At 36.6% G+C, this 24,434-nt stretch overlaps 2 protein-coding genes across 5 annotated transcripts; both read right to left on the reverse strand.

The window, feature by feature from the left end:
- Positions 1–494: 494 nt before the first annotated feature.
- Positions 495–6,290, reverse strand: LOC309489284 (uncharacterized protein). 4 transcript variants are annotated; one of them, XM_082157933.1, is made up of 8 exons: positions 5,722–6,290; positions 5,496–5,557; positions 5,247–5,370; positions 4,641–4,798; positions 4,199–4,416; positions 3,928–4,111; positions 2,578–2,687; positions 495–1,991 (listed from the first exon to the last, which is right to left on the reverse strand). In XM_082157933.1, the coding sequence occupies exons 3-8, from the start codon at positions 5,279–5,281 to the stop codon at positions 1,398–1,400; spliced, it is 1,299 nt and encodes a 432-aa protein (XP_082014059.1). In that variant the 5' UTR covers positions 5,282–5,370; positions 5,496–5,557; positions 5,722–6,290; the 3' UTR covers positions 495–1,397. The 4 variants fall into 4 exon arrangements, with proteins under 4 accessions (XP_082014059.1, XP_082014057.1, XP_082014056.1 ...); XM_082157931.1 differs by having other exon boundaries at positions 3,949–4,111; positions 5,492–5,557; XM_082157930.1 differs by having other exon boundaries at positions 5,492–5,557.
- Positions 6,291–6,439: 149 nt separating this feature from the next.
- On the reverse strand, positions 6,440–24,006 carry tesk1b (testis associated actin remodelling kinase 1b). Its single transcript, XM_082157914.1, has 11 exons — positions 23,819–24,006; positions 23,064–23,502; positions 17,272–17,393; positions 15,470–15,518; positions 14,212–14,358; positions 14,004–14,086; positions 10,227–10,317; positions 9,938–10,021; positions 9,283–9,369; positions 8,372–8,474; positions 6,440–7,793 (listed from the first exon to the last, which is right to left on the reverse strand). Exons 2-11 carry the CDS (start codon positions 23,262–23,264, stop codon positions 6,757–6,759), a joined length of 2,004 nt encoding a protein of 667 aa, XP_082014040.1. The 5' UTR covers positions 23,265–23,502; positions 23,819–24,006; the 3' UTR covers positions 6,440–6,756.
- Positions 24,007–24,434: the final 428 nt, after the last annotated feature.

Here is a 24,434-nt window from a genome sequence, read left to right on the forward strand (position 1 = left end):
TTCTACCTTGCACCCAGCTTTAGTCTACTGAGCAACATTAATGCAAGTCTTCAGTTCTTTTGTTTTTGTAATTAAAAGAATGAAACAGTCACAAAATGCATTCAATTAATGAACAATACCACTGATGAAGAAAGATACTACATGCACACAAACCAAAACATTACTATAAAGTGATGATTTTGGTTAGAAAGTAAGTGCAGGTTTATTGTGCATTTTTTATTTATTTCTGTTAGGCAAAGATGAATAAGCATGTACTGTATGTAAGCATGTTGTTTTTCAGGCTTGTGGGCTGTGGTTTATTAAAGCTGAACTTGAACTCAGGCAGACTTTTTTCCACTCTGCTACGTTTTGGTCAACAAGAAACTTGACATTTGAAACTCGAGTCATCTGTGAAATGGCAGTGACTATCTGCTTTTTAAAAAATCAGTTTGGAGGTGGAATATTTGTCACATGATTATGGCTTCAGGAAAAAAGTCAAACAACAAATTTCCCTCTTTCTAATTTACTGTATTTATTAACTAATTTCCCTTCACTGTTACAGTACCAAAATTAACATATGTGTACACTTTCTCAAAAAGGAGAAAATAAGAAAAAAAACATGCATAATTCTATACAACGCAACATACATGCTACATTTTCCAGAACCTAGAGTCACACTCGGTTCCTGGGAGCGTTTCCATTAATGTTCCAGAGAAACTGCAACATCAGCAGAAACTGTGCACCTTAGCGTGGTTAGCTGTGAGACACGGTCCGAAGAAAATGAGTGTCAAAATGGGGCAACTCTGAGTCAGAAGTGAAAAATATGGAGCAAAAAAACCCAAAAATGAAAACAATGAATTCGAGCCATACAGAAACCAAACCATACTCACAGTTACTCGGACAGAATAAGGATTTATAGCGCTCTACTGATTTGAGTGAGTCACTGAATTGTGTGTTGGCAATAATAATGACTGTTAGATTCAGGTCAGCGACATTTGACCATGAGAAACGTGCAAGAAGTGACACATTTCACTCTACAGTAAAGGCATACGTGCTTAACTACATTTGACCTAACCATTAGAAGCCATCTAGACTAAAATGGAGAATATGACGCTATTAAAGTCGACATGAAATTATAATTCAAACTATATATTATAACTATATACATGCATATTATAGATCTGATTGTGGATGATTCATCCATGTGTTTACTTTATTAACATTTTTTTCCAAACATTAATTTTATTTATTTATTAAAATGTCATTACTGGGTCGTCAAGCAAGACTTTTCCAATAATTTAGTTTGTTTAAACCTCTCCCCTGCAAGCTCACGTTCATCTGCCTCCATTTTTGAGTGCAATGTCCCCATGCCAAAAACCAATCAGCAACCGATGCATAGGAGAAAAGCTGTATTCAAACTAAATGTATTCAGTCTTTGGAGAACAACCATCATTAGTTTGAATTAGCTCGGACCCCTGTTTATTGGTCTCATATTCAGTTTTAAACATCTCAACATCTCCATACCGCTCTGGGTCTTCAGTTGACATCTCGTCCGGTTGAGTGCATTTCACTTGCACCGAGCTCAGAGGAATGTCACACTGATTCTGATGAGGAATGTCACACTGATTCTGATGAGGAATGTCACACTGATTCTGATGAGGAATGTCACACTGATTCTGATGAGGAATGTCACACTGATTCTGATATGGACATCCCACGTTTGCTTCTAGAACCGGATGTGATGGAAACAAATGGAACTCGTTGTTTTGGACTTCTACGCCCAAATCTCCAGACTCCACAGATCCCTCAATGCAGTCTGGATCGTGCAGGACGGGGCTTGTGTAATACCCATTGCCCAGGCTTTGGGTGTTGATGTAAGATGACTGGTTGTCCGTGAGTGTGAAGTCACAGATGGATACAACAGAAACGTGGTCCCCCTCAAAGCTCTCGTTGTGTGGTGCAGCCTCATAGGAGCCAATGAATGTCTCTTTCTGAAGTTCTAGAAGTAAAGCCTGGAAACACAATAATGGTTTGTACTTTATGCATTGAATGCTGGTTTGTGACAGATTAAACAAACAACAATTAATACAATGCATTGAATCTGCATTAGAAGGGTTTGGAGTGTTCCTTTGAGTAACTGGTTTCATTATCAAAGTCTAATTTGATTGGATGGCTAGGGTTCCAAAAGTGCTGATGTGGACCCTTATTACAGACTGACACATTTCTGCACTATATAACACTGTAAATCTGTTTAAAAAAATTTAATAAAGCACATTTATAACACTAAACTTAAATTACAAGAAAACGACTAAACACTTCTAATACACCTGCTGAAGGAGTTAACTGTAAACGTGACATTATTTCTGGTATTTCAGCTGTAATTATAAAAAAGATGCTTGTTTTCAAACTTAAAAAAATAAAATAAAATGGGAGTAGTGATTAAATTAATTAACCAAAATTGATTTTGTGTTTCCTGAAGTTTTAAGAACTGTTTTGTTTTCAATAAAAACAATAGTTACTGAGGGGGGAGAAATATGATTTCAGTAACACGCTTGCAATCATGCTCATGTAATATCGCTGAAATATAAAATCCAGTACCAAAGATCTGGGCAAGGGACGTTCAGAAGATGCACAGTGTCTCCAGAGCAGAAATATCACTAGGCCAAGAGCAATGAGAGCAGCACACACAATCGTGACCATGAGGCTTTCTGAAGAACACACACACATTCACACACACATTAGTGCCGACAAACGCTGAACAAACACATGCAAATAAATGTGTACTGCATCCAGCGCTGGGTAGTAACTGATTACATGTAATCTGGATTACGTAACTAGATCCCAAAAATTTCTTTTTTACAAATACACATAATCATACATAATTGCATGTTAATCTCATAATAGCAGTAAATTAATCATAATTCATTCATTCTCTCACCTACTTTTTTGTCTTTTAAATTTTCCTTTCTAAAAAAAAGTCTACTGCTTATATACCTTCAAAACATCTTCGAGGTTTGTGTAATTGCACACACAGACCAGCTACTAGTCATGAGCCGATCACTGAAAACTGAGAGATACAGCATTTGATCACTGAATTTACGGAAATCATTTCACTTTTAAGAAGTGTTTTCTCAACATTACAAGATTGCAAATCTAATCAGCTCCTGACGAACACATTATTTGAATTATCATGTATTACTCATTTATTAGTCATTTATCCATGTATTGCTGTCTTTGGAAGGCTTTTGTCTTTTAAACACATTAAAACATACAAATTCACGTCATTTCATATTTACATGCAATGTTTTTTGTCAGCTGAACCTCTTTGTCCAAATATATTTACTTGAAGTACCCCCTGAGATTTTAAGTTAATAAGTTAGGTCAATAATACATTTAAGGTAGTAGTAGTAATAATAATAATAATAATAATAATAAATAAAATTAAGTTTATGGTTCTCTGATGTTGGTTAATGGTCACATGACATGCTGGTGAGTGCATGCTTTTTAGTAAGTGTTTTATTTTGGATTGTTTTCCTTTTAAAATGACTCATTTTAATTCAAAAACAATTATGATTTAATGATTAGCTTTTCATTAAACTCACAAACCCCTGCAGTTCCATCACGAACCCCAGTCTGTGAAAACCCTGACGTAATGTAATATTTAATGCGCTTGTTGTTGATAACAAAAGAATGGAATATATTTTCTTCCTCTTTGTATATTTATATCAGTATTGCACAAGATTATCCTATCCAAATCAATGTGATAAACAATTTAGGACAAAAGTAATCTAAAAGTAATCAGATTACATTACCTTAAATGTGTAATGTAATGGATTTCGTTACCAACTACAATTTTTGTCATGTAATTTGGAATTAGTAACCGATTGCAATTTAAGTAATCGACCCACCACTTACTGCATCTTTACACCACAAAATAAGTATAAAAACCTGTGAAGAAATGATGCACACCAGTGTTTGCTGGTATGTAAACACACTGCGGGAGGCTCGTGGGAGAGGAGGCCAGTACACCTTCAGCTGTGAAGTTGGCCACAGCACAGTACGCTTGCCCTGGTAGAAGAAAACCAAATTCCACCTTGAGTGGGTCTTCATCCATCACCTCAGCAGTGCGTGTCTTCAAGAAAAATAGAACAACTGAACTCTCCATTTAAACAAAACAGTAAAATAGTGTTAAAGGGATGTAAAGATGAGAGATGTGCACCTGTCTGTCTGAGAGGTTCTCTTTGTTGTATAGAGTGACTGTGGCCAAGAGGTTTTTATGGTAATTTATGGGGCAGAGGCAAGCCATCTCCTTCTCTTCCTCATAATAATCCTCACTTGTGCAGATTTTGGAAGGACGACAGGGAAAATGTACAGTCACCCACAGACTTCCATTGTCCATGGATATGATAATGTTGGGGGGGCTGAATGTGGCAGAAGCTGGCAAAAAAGAGAAAGTTTTAAAGGTTGAGGAATTGCAACATATTGTGATTCTTATCTAATTCTTGTCTAATTATGTAAATTAGTTATCGACAGATGGCCATCATGTATGTTTCGACACATTGTTATCTAATATTAGTGAACACATTTCTGTAGCTCTTTTTTTTTTTTTTAAACAATGTTTATTAAATGCAAAAAAAATTAAGCTTAGGTTTAATACTGACAGTCATTCAAAGGGTCACAGAGCAGAGTTCCATTCAGCCCGGGAAAATCTGATCTCAGTGTGATGAAGTTGTAGGTGTCTATGTTTGGAAAGACATGTGTCAGATCACAGCTTTGCTGGAAGATCTGGATGCAGTCTGAAACATTTTCCCATGATTTACTGCAACACAGACACACAATATCAAGAGCACTTTATGAAGATGACAAAAAATTCTTTATGGTGATCATCCGGCCATTCATAACTGTGTGAAACAAACAAATATTTCTGACTTCCATTTTCTTAAAAACGCAACTCTTCCACTGGGCATGATTTTAACGAGCGAGCAAATTGAGCTTGATCGCTTGTGACTCATTTTCTTTTTCAATTCTAATACAGAGGAAACCAACAGCGTGCCTGAAGCGATAACAATAGCCTGTCAGCTTTGGGGCAATAAGCCTGGATTGTGTTTGACTGTGGTTTTCTGCTAAACCACACACAGTTTCACCTCTCAGCCAAGCGCTCTACTGCTCTCTGCTTCTCACTCTCATTTCTCCTATAAACAAAATCTTCCACGTCATTCAGTTACTCATGTGTTTCTAAACCTATTCTTTGTGTAGATGAGACTCACCCGCCGCGTGTCTTGGTCTGGACAGTGTAAGTCATCTTAGGGTTGGCATCAGGGCAACTCCACTCAAGATGGCATCCCAAATCTATTGTACGGACTCTGACATCACAGACAGAGAGCACAGTCTCTAAAAGAAACACATGAAAACAAGAACATGTCGCACCTGTGTAACCTATATCACAGATGTGAAAGCATAAACATTCATACAGAATGCAAGAGAAACAAAAAATATAAAAATATACACTCACCTACATTGAACATCAACAGAAAAAAATATTCCAACAAGTTTAGGGCAGTGACAGGCATCCCCACACCTGCACGTTATTTTAAGGGGAAAAGAAGCTGTATTTATCAAAACGCCATAGCTGATAATATCTGTACAAAGCTGACCGACAACATATTTATATTATGATATTAATATTACAAATTTATAATGAGGTTAAAAAAACAAAACAAACACTCACATAGAAAGATTTACCTTAAACAGAAGAATGGGAGAGATTTCATTAGCTCTTACTTTTCAGTGAGTGAGCAGATAAAGTGAGAGAAGGACAGATGTCACAGCTTAACTTAGGCTATGCCACAAAACCACACAGGGACTAAACCCACGTGCAGAGGAAACAGGAGGAAGAGAACAAAAAAGCACTCTGGTAGAAATGGTAGCAAAAATGACAATCATAAATTATTACAATTTATAAATGTTAGAATTCAGAATTATTTTATAGCCTATTTACAGATAATAATAAAAATGTATAGCCTACTTACAGATAATAGTAATTATTTTTAAATGTTTTTGAAAGAAATCTTTTATGCTCACCAAGGCTGAAGTTATTTGATTAATTTATAATATATATAAAAAAACTGTTTTCTATTTTAATGTATTGCATTTAGCTTAATTAGCTCATTTTTAAATGTAAAATATTTAACTAATTCATTCCTGTGATCCTTCAGAAATCATTCTAATACGGATTTGGTGCTCAAGAAACATTTCTTATTATCAATGATGAAAGTTGTCATACCTTCCGTAGATACATTATACAGTGCATAGAATAAGCATATCATGTATACATTATATACTTTCTCCATTTAGACTCATATTACCCTGTAGACTGTGTAGCCATTTTACCATGTGACGCATATAACAACATGTAAAGTAATAATGTGATTCACATCCTCCAAAGACACAACACAGCCTGTTAGCTCATATCATTTAATGTCATTAATAAAATAATACATATTTTTTATCAACTCAATATTTTCATAACCATTCAAATAATAGTAAAAATAACAAAAATATTAACAACGTGTCATTAGAAAGGCATTAAAACCTATGGGAGTGTTCAAGTTTAGAGGACTAGGACATTAGATCAGAATACTAAATGATCCACCTAGTCTAAACAATAATACAGAGTTGTCTCTCTCCAGAAAGACATTTCTGAGCAGTACAAGCGCATTAAGCAGTAGCATCTTTTTTTAAATATAGTGCTTCAACTATATAACGTGCAGTTATAATTTATGTCCGTGTGCCTGGCAGAGCAATGTTCGGCTCTGTGGGCGAGGGCGGCAATGCCTTGCACAGAAGCCTTTTCCCAGCCGCATCACCATTCAAGTTCTTATAGGGGTTTTGCCGAGGTCCACGTGCGCAAATAGAGGGGAAACTCATCCCTGCTAGGCAGCAACCCGGACAGGATATGACCTCATCCTGTTCCGGAGGCGCAAGAGGGGTAGTGGCACCGTTGGAGTTGTTAGCCCCCCATCCCAGAGATCGGTTTATAGGGATGGTGCTGTTGTTGTTGTCCGTGTCTAGTAACGGAGGTAAAGAGGGCGGTCCGTTGGAGACCGGGGTGCTCCAGCCATTGGAGAAGGTTTTTGTTGAAGTAATGCCGGCGCCATCTAGTGTATCAGGAGAGCTGGTGCAGTCCATAGGCTCCTCAAACACCGATTTGTTTGGAGACATCAACTCCACGTCTAACAGGAGACCAGAGTCATCGGCTACAGCTTCTTGACTTCTCATTTTAAGATTCTCCTTGTCATCCTCAACAGGTGCATCAACAAGCTCGCTAATATTAGAAAGGTCAGCAATACACTCATTGCTCATGGTCAACACACTGTCCCTCCCCATGTCCAACATATTTACATTGGCTGGATTTAAATATGTGTCCTTAACACTTTTATTATTCTTGCATTTCTCATTGTCACCAGCATCACGCAGAGACTGGATGTCTTCTGGCGTGCAGGGCAGTGATTGGCTGCGTCTGTGAAAATGGGGCGGGCCCTTGTCACCGGAGACAGGGCTGCTGGGGTCAGGAGGTGGAGGGAGAGCAAAGGTGAGGGAAATAACAGACTTGCTGGGGGTGTCAAAGAGCTTGATGCGACCGCCGTTGAGATCCGTGCGCTGGGAGAAGGGGTTGACGCGCATCGGTGTGGTCTGAGACAGGAGAGGGGACGGAGGGAGAAGCACGTCTGACTTGCTACGGCAGAGACGCTGGTAAGCAGGAATGTCTAGAGAATGCTTTTGACTCAAAGGCGTTGTGTTTGTGGACAACCGGTCTGAAAGGGAAGAGAAAAACTCATTTAAGGCTCAGTTTTTACCACTACGATAATAGTTATTAAATTATGATCCTATGATTTTCATGATGCGGAAAACGCGTACTGAATTGTTAATAAAAAAAATTATAATATTAAATTGTTAATGTTCTATTAATTCAATTGATTAGACATGCTTTTTGATTATTAAAATGTAATTAAGCCATTAAAATGGAAAACATGTAATGTGGGGAAAAATAAAAAACAATTTCAAAGGGCACTAAAAATAAATTTGTGTTAAACTTAATAAATTGTTAAATTGTAGTTTCATGATTTCAATTAATTAGACATCCTTTTTGATGACAAAATTAGAAAATGTAACTTAAAATAGAATTCAGAAAAGAAAAAGAAAAGAAGGGCCCTATTAAAATAGAAACTAAGGATATTTTATTTCTTAAATATTCTAAAACTAAATTATGACTGTTACATGATTTTATTGACATGAATTTGCATTATGTATGTGAAGTATTTACATGAATGTGAACAGAAGAAAAGAAGAAGAAAAAAAGCCTTCTGGCAACAAATGCCCTGTGCTGACTCACCCTGTACATCAGGCTCTATGCATTCACTCTGCTCTCGATCACTCACTCTCTTCTCCAGCTCTGCCACCAGCTCTGTGAATGAGGGTCGACTTTCTGGGTTCATCTGGGAGAGAAGAAAGAGACAGACAGATATAATTTCAGAATTTTTTAAATGTCATGTAAACACTTTTGGCTGATTAAAATTGGCCATATTTTTGAGAAGTCAGACTAACAGACTTGAATAATATACATGTAGCTTGGCTTTAACCAGCATTTATGCATGTGAATTAGACCAGATCTTTGTAAGGCGAGCCTTCAAGATTAGCAGAAAAAAATAGAAAACAAAATAGCTGTAAACTGGCAAATGGACAATAGGTTTTTTAAATGGATGTCAATGGAGGAGAAGCTTCAGTATTTGTGTTTGCGATTAAATATTTATTTCGGAGTGAGCTATATTTGGAGTTTTCAACAGGAAGAAATGCTCTTTTATAGTAGAAGACGATTTTGCGACGGGGACTATTCCGTTTACGGCACTACACCTTCATTGTTTATGGTATTCTCAAACAGTGATTGACAGTTGTAAAATGAAAGCGATTCAATGACATTAAAGCTATAACGTGATTAGCTTACAAGGGACACATGATCCAAGTTGGCGGTTACGCTTTTCCAATGGTAGCGGAGGTTGGTATCTCATGTAATATGGTTAGACTACAATTTGCCCTGGCATTGTGCACTTGCTCCAAAAAGATGTGAATTTAATCTTTGAAATATTCGATTACGCATTATGTCATGTATACTTGGGACAGGCAGAAGAAGACTTGCTCGACTAAGCACAAACCCGCTGTAGCTTGAACATAACAGTGCGTGTAAACGTGAGATTTGCAGGGGAGGATGATGTATGATCTGTCATGACAGTAGATAAGAGGTCTTACACTGCAGCAGATGACTGTGAGGTTGAAGAAATGAGGTGGACAGTCTCCCACCATCTGCCGAAAGGCCTCCACATCCAGACCGAAGTCCTGAAACATAGAATCACCACCTTATTTCAGTCTTAAGAAAAAAGGTACAAAGCTGATACACAGCTGTATATAACAAGCTGTACTGTAGAAATCACCTGACAAAGACTGGTTTAGTGTTTGGTTGTAAAAAGTAATCAAACAATGATTTATATGTAATAGCATGAATAAAAAACTAATGAAATTACTTGAATACAACAAATGATTAAACTTATCAACATGATTGGACACCCTTTATGCTCAGCATAACACTGCTGTTATCTCACACAGAGTAAACTATGATCCACATTCATAAATCAGGCGAGTACATGAGACTGGTGACAGGAGTTAGCCTGACGTTCGAAGACTAGGTGGAAGGGTGAACCAAACAGATATAGACCAATAAAATACTTTATCTGCAATTCAGGAATAAAAGCACACGGCAATAAAGGGAAAAATATCAAAAACATACTTGTCTTATTATTTAAATATATTTAATTAAATACAAATTCTAAAAGAGTGTCTAAAAAGATTATAAATTGCAAAAGCATTTAATCTGAGCATTTAAAATGCTGTATGTTCAGTTTTTCACCTCTGTCCGTGGGAGGAAGTCAGGATCCGCCTGTATCCGGCCAATAATCTCACAGAGAATGATACCGTAGGCAAACACATCCACCTGTATAAAACAGTGTTTTGAGTCTCTAAAAACCCATATATTACAATGAACTTAATAGAACAATATTCTCAATCAAAGAGGATGACGGCACTAACTTTGCATTTGATACTGTGAAATACCAGTAATCTGATTAGTAATGTGGGTGAAACAGTCATTTAAAAGGACTCTGGCCTGTATGTGGGTAATCAATCATAGTGTTTTTGACCTTTTCATCGTAGTGCTCTCCTCGGAGCACCTCCGGAGCCATCCAGTAGGGGGAGCCGACGACAGACAAGCTCTCTTTCCCTGCCTCATCACTGAAAACAGACAAAGGGAAAACATACTTAAAGGGAACCCTAAAAGTTGTTAATCTTTTTATAATTCCTCCATTTCCACATTTAACACCCACAAACCCCCAAGTCCATTAACTCGGAGCATGATTATATGTGCATGTATGTATAAAAATAAAACAAAACAAGGCCTTGTAAGATCTTAATTATAGCTGGCACACTCATACACTGCTGAGAGACACTTCCTCAGTTTTATTTTGGTCTGGGACTGTGTACTGGCATAAATAGACTGAGAGGGGAAGAGTGGAGACAAGGGAAGAGAGGGAGATAAATGGAGTAATGTATCACAGTGTAAACACCATTTGGGGATTTGGGCTAGTCAGAGTGAGGGAATCTACCACAGCAAACTGCTGAAATACTTTGTCCTTTTTAGGAGAGCTTTCAAAAAAGCCTTCATTTAGCAATGTGCTCGGACTTTGAGATATACAAACACTTGTGGTTTTACACGTAAACTAAGCATTTGCAAGCACACTAAAATATGAATTACATAACATTTTTAAAAAATACCAACATTGAAAAAAATAGGGTTAAGCCCAACTGTGAGTTTGCTTGCAGTCTTTCTTTTCCCCCCCTCTCTCTCACACACACACACACACACACACTCTGTCACCATTAAAATAAACAGGAATGCAGGGGCGGAAACATGTCCCTGATGACTGACATCACATGTACACACACTGGATATGTTCAGAATGGAGCACTGGCTTACTACTACTACTACTACTACTTTATACGAAGCAAAACAGAAGGCATTATTCCACAATACACATTTCAAATAGTGTTTAATTGAGCAAGTGGCATCTAATTAACACTTTGTTAGTACAACTGGTTTACATTTTTAAATTCAATTTTAGTAAATATAAGTCTAAACATTTGGTTTTTCAATCAAACGGAATTCTAGTTTATTCATCATACTGGAAAGAGAGGGTCAAGTCAATCCCATTGCATTGTGGGCCAGTACTTCATGCAGTAAACTGTTGCACAGTCACGACCATTCAATGGTGGTCGGGAAGATTTTTTTTTTAAGGAAGAAATTAATCCTTTTATTCATCAAGAATACATTAAATTGATCATAGGTGATCGCAAAGACATTTAATTTAATTAAATACAAAATATTTCTATTTTAAAAAAAACGCTGTTATTGAACTTTCTATTCATCAAAGAAACCTGAAAAATTATCGATTATCAATTTCCACAAAAGTATTAAGCAGCACAACTGTTTTCATCACTGATAAAAAACAAGAAATGTGTCTTGAGCAGCAACTGAATGATCATGTGACACTGAAGACAGCTTCTGAAAATTCAGCTTTGTTGGCATAATAATAAATAAATAAATAAATTATATAAATTAAAATAGAATACACATTATAAATTGTAATGGTATTTCACAATATTACCGTTTTACTGTGTTTTTGAACAAATAAATGCAGCCTTGGTGAGCATAAGAGACCTTTCAAAATACCCTTTTTTTTTCTTTTCTTTTTTACTGATGCACAGTAAATATACATACTGTAAAATAAGAGTAGTATGCTATTCTGCACATTGGCATTCTCTTACAAAAGACACTTAGATGGCCAAGGCAGAACAGAAATAGTTCTCTGATGGCACTTACATCACACACACCATGTTCTTGTGGTACACATTCGCAAGCCCATCAGGCCGAGGCCGTGTATTAAAGGAAAGCTGAACAGAGACTTACAGTACAAACCTCTGCTCTCAAACATAAGTACAGACAGAGGCCCTATGCTGAGGAATGGATTACACAAGCAGCGAACCACTTTAATATGTCGCAGCATGAGTGCTTCACTAAAAGCAATGTTAATCCACAGGATACATGGATTAACTGTTACATACGGTGGTCTGCACTGGCCAAACAGTTTCAGGTCAAATATAAAAGCACTGGAATATCATTAAAAGTAATCCCTTACTAAAAGGTGCAAGCAGTTTTTTGTTGTTGTTTATGTTGTGCTGGCCAACATGACAGTCATTTCACAAAAGCAACAGTTTTCAGTTATTAATAACATTGTAGAATGCACTATTAGTAGTCAGACAGGATTCATTTATTTTGTAAACTTTACACGTAAAATTTCAATCTCTGAAGTGAAAAACAAACAAACAAAAAAACACCATTCAAAAGCACTATTCATTTCTTTAGGTGAAACACTTTTTTTTTCTAAAGATGAAAAAACTTTTTTTTTTAACCAATACACTTTAAAATAGGCTTTGAAGCCCCCCTCGTATTGTGTATAAAAGGCCTCAAATCTAATTGATGTGCTGGTAAGGGCCAAGTTACCTCCCTAAAAGCCACTTTACCTCCCTAAAAGCATACATTTATCTGCACAATTAAAGCCTTCAGCCATCCTCACACTAGGAAATCTCAGGGGAGTGATTTCTTGAAAGAATAATGTATATAATTTATATGCTTCCATGCCCTTGTGGACGGTCATATATTGGCTTCAATATATGGACAATGAGATTTCTCAAAAAAATGATTTCTGAATATTGAAGTGCTCTTCGTAGGTAGACTACCGTTCAAAAGTTTAGGGTTGGAAAGACTTTTTAAAAAGTCTCTTATACTCACCAAGACTACATTTATTTATTCAAAATTACCATAAAAACAGTAATATTGTAAAATATTATTACAATTTAAAATCATATTTATATTTTAATATATTTTTCAAAATGTAATTTATTCCTGTGATGCAAAGCTGAATTTTCAGCATCATTTCTCCAGTCTTCAGTGTCACATGATCCTTCAGAAATCATTGTGATAAGCGAATCTTGCTACTCAAGACACATTTTTTTTACCTATTATTATCAATATTGAAAACAGTTGTACTGCTTAATATTTATGTGGAAACCGAGATTCCTTTTTTATAAGGATTCTTTGATGAACAATGTTAGAAAGAACAGTATTTCTTTAAAAAATGTATCTTGTGTAACATCATGCATGTCTTTACGATCACTTTTGATCAATTTAATATGTCCTTGCTGAATAAAAGTATTAATTTCTTCTTATTAACATCTAACTGACCCCAAACCTTTTTAACAGTAGTGTGTTTGGTATTTGATCATCTTTTTCATATATTTTTTTAAATTGAAATACTATAATGTATGCATGCATTAATGAAGTCGTAATATTTTTTTAATATGTAGAAACTGTTATTTGTACTTTAGTGTCTGTCATGAGTTTAAAACATTAGTTGGGTTTAATGGGCGTTTGAATTTTTCCCCATTGTTATTCTAGCCGAGCGTCTACATGAACTGTTTGTGTTCGTTCCTGCATTAACTGTACATGCTTCACGTCATGTGTGAACAGATACTTGGGTCATTAAGGGTAAAAGTCAACATCATAACCCAAGCATATCTTAGGTATTTAACATCTCATTTACACGTGTAGCTCTGTGTACACATCTACTGAAACAACAACAGGACATGACTGGGCTGGATGTGTAGAGGCAGCACAAACCTGAAGATGTGCTGACTACATCACATGCTCTTAATCATTTACTCTCCACCTATATATACACAAGTGCTTCATGGGAAAATGGAAGCTCATCAATCAGTCTTTGGCTGCCTCCATCTCCCTCTCTGGAAGAGTGTGGTATATATCTAATCTTATCTCTTGAGTTATGAAGATGCAATTTACTGACCTGTGATCAGGAATTTTCTCTGCCAGGCCAAAGTCCCCCACCACAGCACTGCACTGCCCATTCTCCCAGCGTACCAGACAGTTCTACAAAACAAAAAAACACGTTCAGAGCGAAAGATAAACATTTATGTGTTTTTAACGTGTTGTGCATCCAGTGTGAAGTCTCTGACACAAAGTCTCTGGAATTAACACCCTTCCAGTGTGTGTACCTTTGACGTAAGGTCTCTGTGAAATATGCCCTTGCTGTGGAGGTACTGCAGTCCTCTGGCAATGTCCAGACTGAGGTTTATTCTCACAGACCAGGACAGGAACACGTCACTGTTCAGCAGCTGCTCCAGGTTACCGCCATTAATGTACTACAATACACACAGAGGTCAAACATTACCTGATGTTAAATGTGAAGTATGTCATTTCTGAGCCATAAGATAATAGATTTCAAAAGTATCCCCATACACTCCTACAGGTCAATCTAATCATTAAACCATGAAACTATATGTGGGATATTGATACTTCAATAAGAAAAATTACAATGCTATCAATTGATTAGCAGGTGCTACAAACTGAACGTTTAATATTAACTATGCTCATCACCCAGTTCATGTTACATCATACACATACATTTCAGCTAAGATTGTTTTGAAAAATGTTTAAGACCTTGTAAGCATATTGTGTAGTTGTGCTTAGAGTCAACTGTTTTATTTGTGTCGTTTATGCAATGAAACATGCTAAATTGTGTGGGCATAATTTTTGGCCAGTCTGTCACACAAAAAAATAAAATAAAAAATAATAAAAAAATAATAAAATTCATACAAAAATATTTTTGTATAGTAAAGTAAAACCTGTAACTGCAGTTTGCCTTTTTAGCCAAATCATTTTGTCAGATAAATTTATATTTAAAAAAAAGTATAAATTATTTTCCTTATATTTTGATGGTTTAATACAAAATTGTAGGGCCATTAAAAATAAATATCCCCTCCGAACATCACTTTTGGCTACTTCTGTACCTCAAGTAAACCAATGAATTTATTAAAGTTGTCTCTGCACATTAAACTGTATCAAAGGAAGTAATCCCTAAAAAAAAAGGCTATTTAGGGAGTCAGGGCACCTTCCCGACATCAAGGCTGATCCAAACTGTCTCCAAAAGATACTTTGTTTTAAACACATTTTAAAGGAGCATCATGCGTAACTTTTGCAATATATGAAGTATATAAAGCAAAATAAATAAACTACATTTTAAAATGTATTGAAATGTATTTAAAATAACACACATCCCAAACTTTTGAATGGTATTGTATATCATTTAATTTGGAAAAGTACAGATAACCATAACTTCAGTGATAAATACAGATGTTTTTTTCACTCAACAATTTTGTGTTGTTTTTTTATGCTTGTTAGATTATCGCTGAATTAGCTTTAACAAATTGGGCTCATGTGTATCTGAGTGTATCATAACACTCACTACTTTACCTCTGTCAGGGCATGAAGGTGTCCCTCATGTACACACACTCCCACAAACCTGATTGGACACACACAGAGAAACAGGGTAAGGGTGTTGGGGGGAAAAAACAGGAGAAAGTGCTAACAAGTTCCTTCAGGAGTGACCCATCTCAAGAATGTGAGCTGGAACACCTGCATTTTGAAGGCAATCTTAAGCATGCATGTAAACACGCTCTCTCTCACACACACACAGACATGCATTTAATTCAAACACTCAAGACCACACAAGCTGGTGCAGGTTAAGCAGACAAAAGAACCAAGACTTTTTGCCCTGGCACATGTAAACAAACACACCATTGATGTGGGGATTAGTTTAAGCTTAATATATTTGTATTTCATAGGTGATAACAATGTGTTGTTCCCTCCTCATACAGTGTCAAACATTTACTCATCAGCTTCCAATTCAATATTTTACTCTATATAAACAGTGGCTGCCGTTATGGAGACATGACCAAGACAAAAGCCACCATCCTGTGACATTAATATTCATGTTCTCATACAATGCAGTGTTTGTTGCCCAACAGCACAGACTTTGTCCTCTAGGTAAGCTGGACTTAAAACAAAAAATGCTTTCCATTCTAGCGGCAATAATGGATAAAACTTTTAAATGAGAACTAAATTAATGAATTATTCAAAGAAACACTTGGAAATTCATAAAAATGAACAAACATCTAGTTGAAAACTCTTCCCGCCCTGACTTTAGGCTGTGTTAGTACATATGAGAGCCATTAGACAGGAGACTGGTAATTTTATTTACCAAATAACTCACAACACATGTACTGAGGTGGTACCATGGTACAGATGGTACCAGATGGTAATAATGGTAATGGTAATGTGCTTGAAGTGATGGGGTTCATCTAACTCAGTGGCCAAGCCTGACAAAAATGATCAAAATGGCTGAAATTGATTACAGCACTTTTAATTATAATATACTTAATGTTTTGCATAAATAATTATGCAATTTAATTTTGCATTATCACAACTAAAAGAACTGACAAGATTAAGAGATATGTATAAGGGTTTGTGTTTTCATATTTGTTCGATATATATTTAAAATATTTTTTAATTTTTAAAATAAGTTTGGGGCCGGTAAAATAGGTAAACATTTTTAGTATCATGCTCAACAAGGCTGCATTTATTTGATCAAAAATACAGATAATGTGAAATATTACAATTACTTTACAGAAATAAATTACACTTTAAAATATATTAATGGCAAAGCATAGTTTTCATCAGCCATTACTCCAGTCTTCAGTGTCACATGGTCCTTCAAAAATCATTCTCATATGCTGATTTGGTGCAAGAATAATTTCTTATTATTATCAATGTTGAAAACAGTTGTGCTGCCTAATCATTTTGTGGAAACAGTGATAAAGGATCACAGTTTCAGGATACTTTGATGAATAGAAAGTCCAAAAGAGCAGGATTTATTTGAAATAGAAAATTCTATTTCAAATCAAGTCATTACTATTAATTTGCAGCATCCTTGCTGAATAAAATACATGTATGCATTTTCTTTAAAATGGCTTAAAAGGATGTTTCTTTTCCAATCAGAGAAACCCTCATATAAAACATCTATTGTGGCAAGTTTAATGCAATAAGTACAGAAACAATGTAGTTAAAAGACAAAGACATTTTTTTCCACAAAATGAACATTTTAGTAGCACATTTTTTATGAAATCTAATCGCCAAATCACCACTGCATGTATATTGTGAACATTCAGTGTCAGCAAGCCCTGTTGTCAGTGAATGTAGATGTAGGTGTTGCAGACCTGAGTATGTTGGGATGTCTGAGGCGGTTCATCAGCTGTACCTCCTTCAACATGTTGGCTCTGTTACTGGCCATGGTGTTCATCTTCAGAGCCATCACCTGCCCGGTGATACGATGCTGCACCTTCAGAGAAAGAGAGAGAAAGAAAACATTTGTGTCACAGACAGACTTTAGAGGTCTATTCATGTCTGGGGCAGCTGGACAGAGATCTCTGGCCCTTTTCTCTCTCTCTTCCTCACACACACACACACAGCCTTCTGATTCATCCCACACTTCAAAGTCCCTGCCTGCAGGAGACATTCTCTGCACTCAAGAGGACATAAAGTTGAGTCTGTATTGAAAATGTAGAATTTAAAATGTAGAAAAAAGTTTTAAAGTTGAATTTTTTAAAACAAAGAAAGTTACATGAAATAGATTTTGTACTATTTGTACGTTACTAATCAAATATAGGCAAATTTGTGACACTGACCATGTGAACTCCTTTGTACAAATGGACAAGACAAAAGGTTTAACATAAAGGGACAGTTCACCCAAAATGTAAAATGCTGTCATCATTTACTCCCCTTCAAGTTGTTCCAAACCTGTATGAATTTCTTTCTTCTACTGAACACAAATGAAGATATTTTGAATAATGTCTGTAACCAAACAGTTGATGGACCTCATTGACTTCCATAGTATAGAAAAAAAAATTCATGGAAGTCAATGGGGTCCATCAACTGTTTGATTACCCATATTCTTAAAAAATAGCTTTCATTTACACAGGTTTGGAACAACTTGAGGGTGAGTAAATGAATTTTTTTATTTTGGGGTGAACTATCCCTTTAAGTAACATCATCACAAGTCAAAATGTATTCATTATCTTTCCTTTTTTGGAGTGGCTCATTAGGTCACATCTCAAAGGAAATACGAAACAGACCCACAACACACTGCTTGATTTCAAGCTGGAGATTTGCATCCTCAAGCTGTCTGGTCCATATCTGGACTAAGTAGCAGCCCCAATAACACACAGTTGAACTGAGAACCATTATATTATGGTTCATGGCAACATGGCCAAAAAAAAAAAAAAAGAAAGAAAAGATTTATGGGGCAGAAATTATAATGTGTGTCTTGTTTCATCACTATAAATTAAAAAGTATGCTATTGACTAAGTCTAATGTTGTCTGAACATGTTCCCTCGATGACAGACATTTTCAAAAAAAAAAAAAAAGAAAAAAAAAGGTAACCCAGAGCAAAATTTCCCCTCAAGGACTGAAACTCTCTGCATCAAGTGTGTTCTTCATCTTTGAACGTCTATACAAAAGCAATATGACAGTCTAATAAAGCAAAGGCAGAAACCCATCCCTGATTGGTGACACCCAAACCTGTGCCGTGCCGTCTGGCTGGCTGAACTTGTCTGCAGCGCCAAAGCGTGCAGGCTAAGATATCATGATAACAATGAGCACCATTATCTGCTTTTATGAGTCTCAAAAAGATCAATAGCTGGAAACTTTAAAATCCATAAACTATCTGATAAAACTCAGCCCTGCAGCTAGAATGATGGAGAGTGAACGATTACTCGCACATCTGAGGGTGTGTGTCCAATACACTGCTTTTATCAAAGGTAAACAGTGAATTCTCAGGGATGGATACAGAAGACGCCTTAAACACACATAATATGCATTTCGGCATCCAGTGATAAAAATATCTGTGCAGTGAGAATTGAGGTCCTTGAGGCAACTGAGAGAAAGTCTTCTTTTCAAGCAAACAAGGGGTAGGGGTTGTATAGAGCTTTGTGAATGACAGCTGTTCAAATTCTGTGGAGCTTTCCATGGAATTCTATGAGGACAGAATCCGTGCATATCAAATTAGCTGTACAGCATTTGTTTTTGAGAGGCAAAAGAGGTGTGCGTGGGATTGGGGGCACAATTTTAACTGGGGTTGCCCACATAATTGTCCCTGCGTAATGTATCAGACTCAGAGCATGTGCACTACCTGCCAGGTCGCGTCTCCATGGACCCTGCACACTCTTAATACACGAACACACACACTCTTGCACTACACATGACAAGGCAAACAGTTGCTGAATGCACAATGAGGTTGCTTTATATGCTGTTGAGTGCATGAAAAACAGAGGTATAAGAGTTTGGATGAGTGTGTATGTATGTGATGAATTTAATTTCTATCAGCACACTTCTCATATTGCAGTTTAGACAGGTGGTCTGAGACAGCACTTAACAGAGCATCATTTCCACCCACTCACACGCTACCAGAGCCCCAATAGAGCCCCATAGAGCACTTAACAGGCCCTAAAACATTATCAGACACACACAACATTTTCCTTCTTCACAGCTTCCACAGATGGAAGCTTACCATGATCCTGTACTTTGTTTTACATTCAAATAACGTTTGTATAAAGAAAACACTGGCATTGACACCCAGTTTACCTACGAGGCATTTTTAAGGATGCACTGATATTAAACTTCTGTCCAATACCTATAAGCCAATTTTTTTTTTAATTATATGGCAGACAACCAAATACCAGATATTTAAATTCTATACTATTTGGTCTAAATAAATGAAAATAAAAAAAAGTAACAAAACATAAGAGCAATAATTTTAAATGCGTGAATTTAGGCATCTTAATTTTATAATGTACTGTGAAAATGTTTTCGTTTTTTTCATTTCGAGATTACATTTCGCAGTGTTAAATTATTAGTGTTTTAAAAGATTAACGTTTCTTTTGATTGACTCATCCAACACTGCTACACATATAAATGTAAAAATGTAAAATTAATATATATATATATATATATATATATATATATATATAGTGTGTAGCCCTACATTTGATCCAAAGTGAAAACATTTCATGTAAGGACAAAGTTATTCTTTAGGCTTTTAGGTAACCTAACCCTAACTGCCACACAAGAGATAAGCTTCTGCCTAGAACTTTTGGGTTATGAGCAGAAATCTTTAACCCCCCTCCAACCAAAGCTTAATATCACAAACACACACCTGCAAAATGTATGAAAATGCATTCACAAATAGACTTCAAATTGTTCAGACTGCACTGATATTTAAAACATACGCAAACTCAAACAAACATGCAGGAGCTCTAAGGCAGCAATAGAGCTTGACATTTATGCATGCCCTGACTAGTAAGAGACACCAAAGAACAAGAATAGAAAGAGAAAATAGGAGAGAGAGAGAGAATGCAAAAGGGAAGCACCAAAGAGGGACTGTGTGTTGTAAATTCAGGCTTTCGAAATCATGTCAAAACTAGCTTGCAAATTGTTTACAACCTCAAACTGTCTGACCAATGAGAACATGTCTTTAATGATCATTTCGCAAATCCCCTTCCACTGAAACCCCCCCCCCTGCCAGTGTGTACTTTTAAGCACACTCGTCATATCTATTTTTAATGGAAGAGAGCCCATTTTTAAAACGCGTGACACCAAGAGGGAACCAGATCCCATTGATGAGCGTCTTTTCTAATTTACAGAACCCAAGACGCGTTACCGTGACATCACCCCTTTGTCAAAAGCAGATCAGCGTGCAGTCACCAGACTCATTACTGTATTTCAGGAACACTTAATGAGCACACTCGATACAAGGACCTCAACACAATGCTCAAATTGAAGGTATTAAAAAGAGAACCCAAATCTCCATTGAGAACTCTTTAGGTGATACAGTTTTCTTATTAGATGAATAACAATGCAGAGGCCCCAAAGAAAACAAGTGATCCTATACCTTCCCTTCGATTTTCTTTTTTCATATCTTGACTGAGTTTATCTGGTAGAGCAAGACAGCTTCATAGGTTTGGTTCTCAGTGAATGCATGCGCTGATACATAATGCACCATAAGTTGCTTTGGATATAAGTGTCTGTCAACTGCTAATGTAAATATAATGTGAATGTTTTATCATTTGCAAACTTTCCAAAATGTTTTGCAATTTTTAAACAAATGGCACTTGGTTTGATGTTTTTTATTTTTTATCTAATGCATTGACATTCATCTATTTTTAAACATCCAAATACATTTTGGAGCTTTTGTATATTTTCCACACAGGGGTTTTAAAGCAAATAAACCATGTTGAATGATTCTTTTTTGCGAGTTATAAGGCAGACAGAAAAAAACAAATGATTTAATTCTTGCTTTACAACTCCATCATATTTGTGTAGAGGAATTTCACATAAATAGCTACTTTGTCTTGGCACAGCCTAAAATGAGAATGCCTGCTGATCCCACAATGAGGTGAGCATCAAACCAAGAGAAACGCAATATGATCTCATCTTTCATCACTTGTTTTGGATTTATCAAGGTAGGCAGAAAAAGGCAGAGAACTGCAGTAGTTAGTTAACCAAATATCAACCAAGCCATTATCCGAACCAATGCAAGAAAGGATTTTCTGACCAAACAATTAGAAGAGAATAAAATAAACTTTTTCTTTCTAGAAGTGCAAGTCCTTACTGTTGACACAGTCTTTGAAAAATAAAAACAGCACCTGAAGGATCTGTCACGACAGGTATAGGCACTGCAAGATTGCTCAATAGTATTGTTGTAGGCCATTATGTAAAGAATCTGTTGAAAAGAAACTAAAATTATTATAACTGTGGACTATTAACGGAGGTTGTACATTATTATACACGTCATATTTACATCTTTCATAACCCTTGCACTACAAACAGAAATAAAAAGCAGCGACCACATATTTGCATATATATTGACCTAATCAGCAATGACATTCTTGCAGGCAATAACCGGCAGGAAGTTATTGCCATATTTGGAGTCTGGTCAGTAAATTGGCCTGCAGGGTGAACTATGAGGGATGCTAATTAGGTCTCTTCTCTCTCTCTGTCAGTCTCGGTCTCACATGCACGCACACAAACACAGGAGTTGAGTTTCCAGCACACCTGCGCACCTTGTCAACGGGTATCCACTTTCACACCAACACAGACCTACTGTCCTTACACAGGTCACGACCCCTTTTCTCTAGCAGAAAGAGGACAGCTAGAATGTGAAGACTGTTGTTATCATCTGCATTTTGCAAAGAGGTTCATAAATTGGTTGTCTGTCCAAATCAGTCATTTGGAGAATGTGGCCATAAATAAACAGGGCTACAAAACCTGGAGGCACAATCATAAAGTCAGCTTGAAGTGAAAAAATGGTTACAGTTGCCAAAAGTCACTTTATAACAGGATGATTTCTGTTATGTAGTACCTTTTGAGCTCTGTAATGTTCATTTGATTAAGAACTTGCATACAGGTGTATACCACAAATATGCTCTGCTCTAGCTTAGGAACTTAATTTTATTATAAGTGAATGAACAGGATTGAACATAACAGAATGGAAATAAAGAGTAGAACTTATTAAGGGATTAGGTTAGCCTAAGGTTATCAATAAAGTATTTTTTTTAACAACTTTTGATAATACAATACAGATTTCAGTAATTTTTGTCAAACACAGTATTACTGTAGACAACCCAACTAATACTACAAAAAATGAATAAATGCATTTCATTTAAATCCTGGCTTTTGCTATAAGAAAAATATTACAGATATTAATAAAAATAGTAGCATAACATAGGCTACAAGATTAAGAAGGTGGAAAGTGAAAAGTGAAAAGGCAAAAAAGGCATCCGTTCAATATACTAAGACAAGTCTCATACTTGTATGATATAAACAAATATACTGCATAACAAAAATGACCCAACAAGCATTTTTCTTTACATAAAATGTTCATTTATAACACTGTGCTATGCAGCACGTGCAATGTGCAAAAAAGCATCATCAAACAAGCATGACAAATATTTACCTTGAAAACCTCTGAGAAGAAACCTGAGCCGATCTTCTCGCAGATAAAGTCATCTATTCGCGCCAGGCTGGACACGGCGCTGCGCAGCGCCCGGTAAGAGGACGGCCTGGCCCGGTGCGCTCCGTGAATCCCGTGCATAAGAGAATCTGAAGCCTCCGGGTCCAAGTCATCTTGGTCCATAACGAAGGTCCCGAATGACATTCTCGCGCACTCTAAATTCTACCTCGAGCGTTTACATATCTCTGAGGGTCACGCAACACTCCAGTTTCGAGGTCCCTGTAATTTTTTGACAGTAAAAAGTGGCCCGCCTTTCGATCAAGTTAACAAGAGCAACACGCAAATCCCCGTTGCGCGTCCGGCGCGTGACCGATCTTCAGGTCTCGTACGTCGCTTCCTCCATACTGATGTCTGGCCTCATTTTCAGTAATGCATCACATTCCTGTTTCAGATAAGAAATGAGAAGCGATGTCAACGGCAGATATATTTGTATAATCTGATCACTGTCTGCTTAAAGTGTGTTTGCAAGAGCAAGTCTTGCGTCAGTATGTTTGGTGAAGTTGAACTAGTGTAAATGATAGTGTACATCTTCCGCTACAGTCGGACTGCGGGTAATACATTTCACATAGAAAAGTGAGCCCATACGCGCTATCTAAAACTATATTTTATACCGTTATTTATCATTTTAAAGTAACCTTTTTACAATCAATATCATACATTTACCACCATGTCGTTTATCGTTATTCAACCCAGCTTACCTGCGCTGCTCTACAGGTATAAACTTATCAAGTCTTCGCTTCACCTCCTTCCAGTTTTCGGTCTTTTGTAAATATCCTAAAATTCTCGGATGCGACTGCTCAACTCCCCTCGTGTTTCATTTTGAAAGCGACTAAACGGGGAGCCCCTACTGGCATTTGTGTATGTAAGTCGCAGGAAATGTGTGCAGAGTGAGTTTGAGCTCTTATTGGAAGCGACTCACCTGGGCGGGTCCAGCAGCAGCAGCAGCGGCAGATCACCTGCAGGGGCGCGCGCACGCCAAGCGACTGTAGTGATGTAGTGATGTGAATGAAACACGGGGCACCACGCCCCCGCACTTTTAGCCCCGTTTTACATAACTGTAGGCTACCTTTGTTGGCTAACAATAAAAGCAACATTTGTTTTATTTAGGCAGTAATTCGCTAGTTTTAGAACTTAATATTATTTTAAAGTGTGCGAATTACACAATATTATTATGTAATAATTTCAAAGAAAAATGTTGCTTTATTATTTTTTTAAACGACTGCATTATTAAATGAATCGAGCTCAGTCAGTCGAGAATATTTGGCAATGCCAATTTGCCAAATTGCCACTAACAAAATTAGCCATAAACGTCAA

Source organism: Leuciscus leuciscus (assembly GCF_965113295.1).
Source record: "Leuciscus leuciscus genome assembly, chromosome: 2".
Lineage (NCBI taxonomy): Eukaryota > Metazoa > Chordata > Actinopteri > Cypriniformes > Leuciscidae > Leuciscus > Leuciscus leuciscus.

What these genes read in the sequence shown, in the direction of transcription:
- tesk1b (XM_082157914.1), bottom strand. Translation starts at nt 23,264, where the DNA reads ATGTCATTCGGGACCTTCGTTATGGACCAAGATGACTTGGACCCGGAG. An exon ending in ACAGAGACCTTACGTCAAAG is followed by an intron (nt 14,087 to 14,211) that starts GTACACACACTG and finishes TTTGTTTTGTAG; the next exon opens with AACTGTCTGGTACGCTGGGA. An exon ending in CATAGAGCCTGATGTACAGG is followed by an intron (nt 7,794 to 8,371) that starts GTGAGTCAGCAC and finishes CTTCCCTTTCAG; the next exon opens with ACCGGTTGTCCACAAACACA.
- LOC309489284 (XM_082157930.1), bottom strand. Translation starts at nt 5,549, where the DNA reads ATGCCTGTCACTGCCCTAAACTTGTTGGAATATTTTTTTCTGTTGATG. An exon ending in TCTGTTGATGTTCAATGTAG is followed by an intron (nt 5,371 to 5,491) that starts GTGAGTGTATAT and finishes TGTTTCTTTTAG; the next exon opens with AGACTGTGCTCTCTGTCTGT. An exon ending in TGTGCATCATTTCTTCACAG is followed by an intron (nt 2,688 to 3,927) that starts GTTTTTATACTT and finishes TGTGTTCTTCAG; the next exon opens with AAAGCCTCATGGTCACGATT.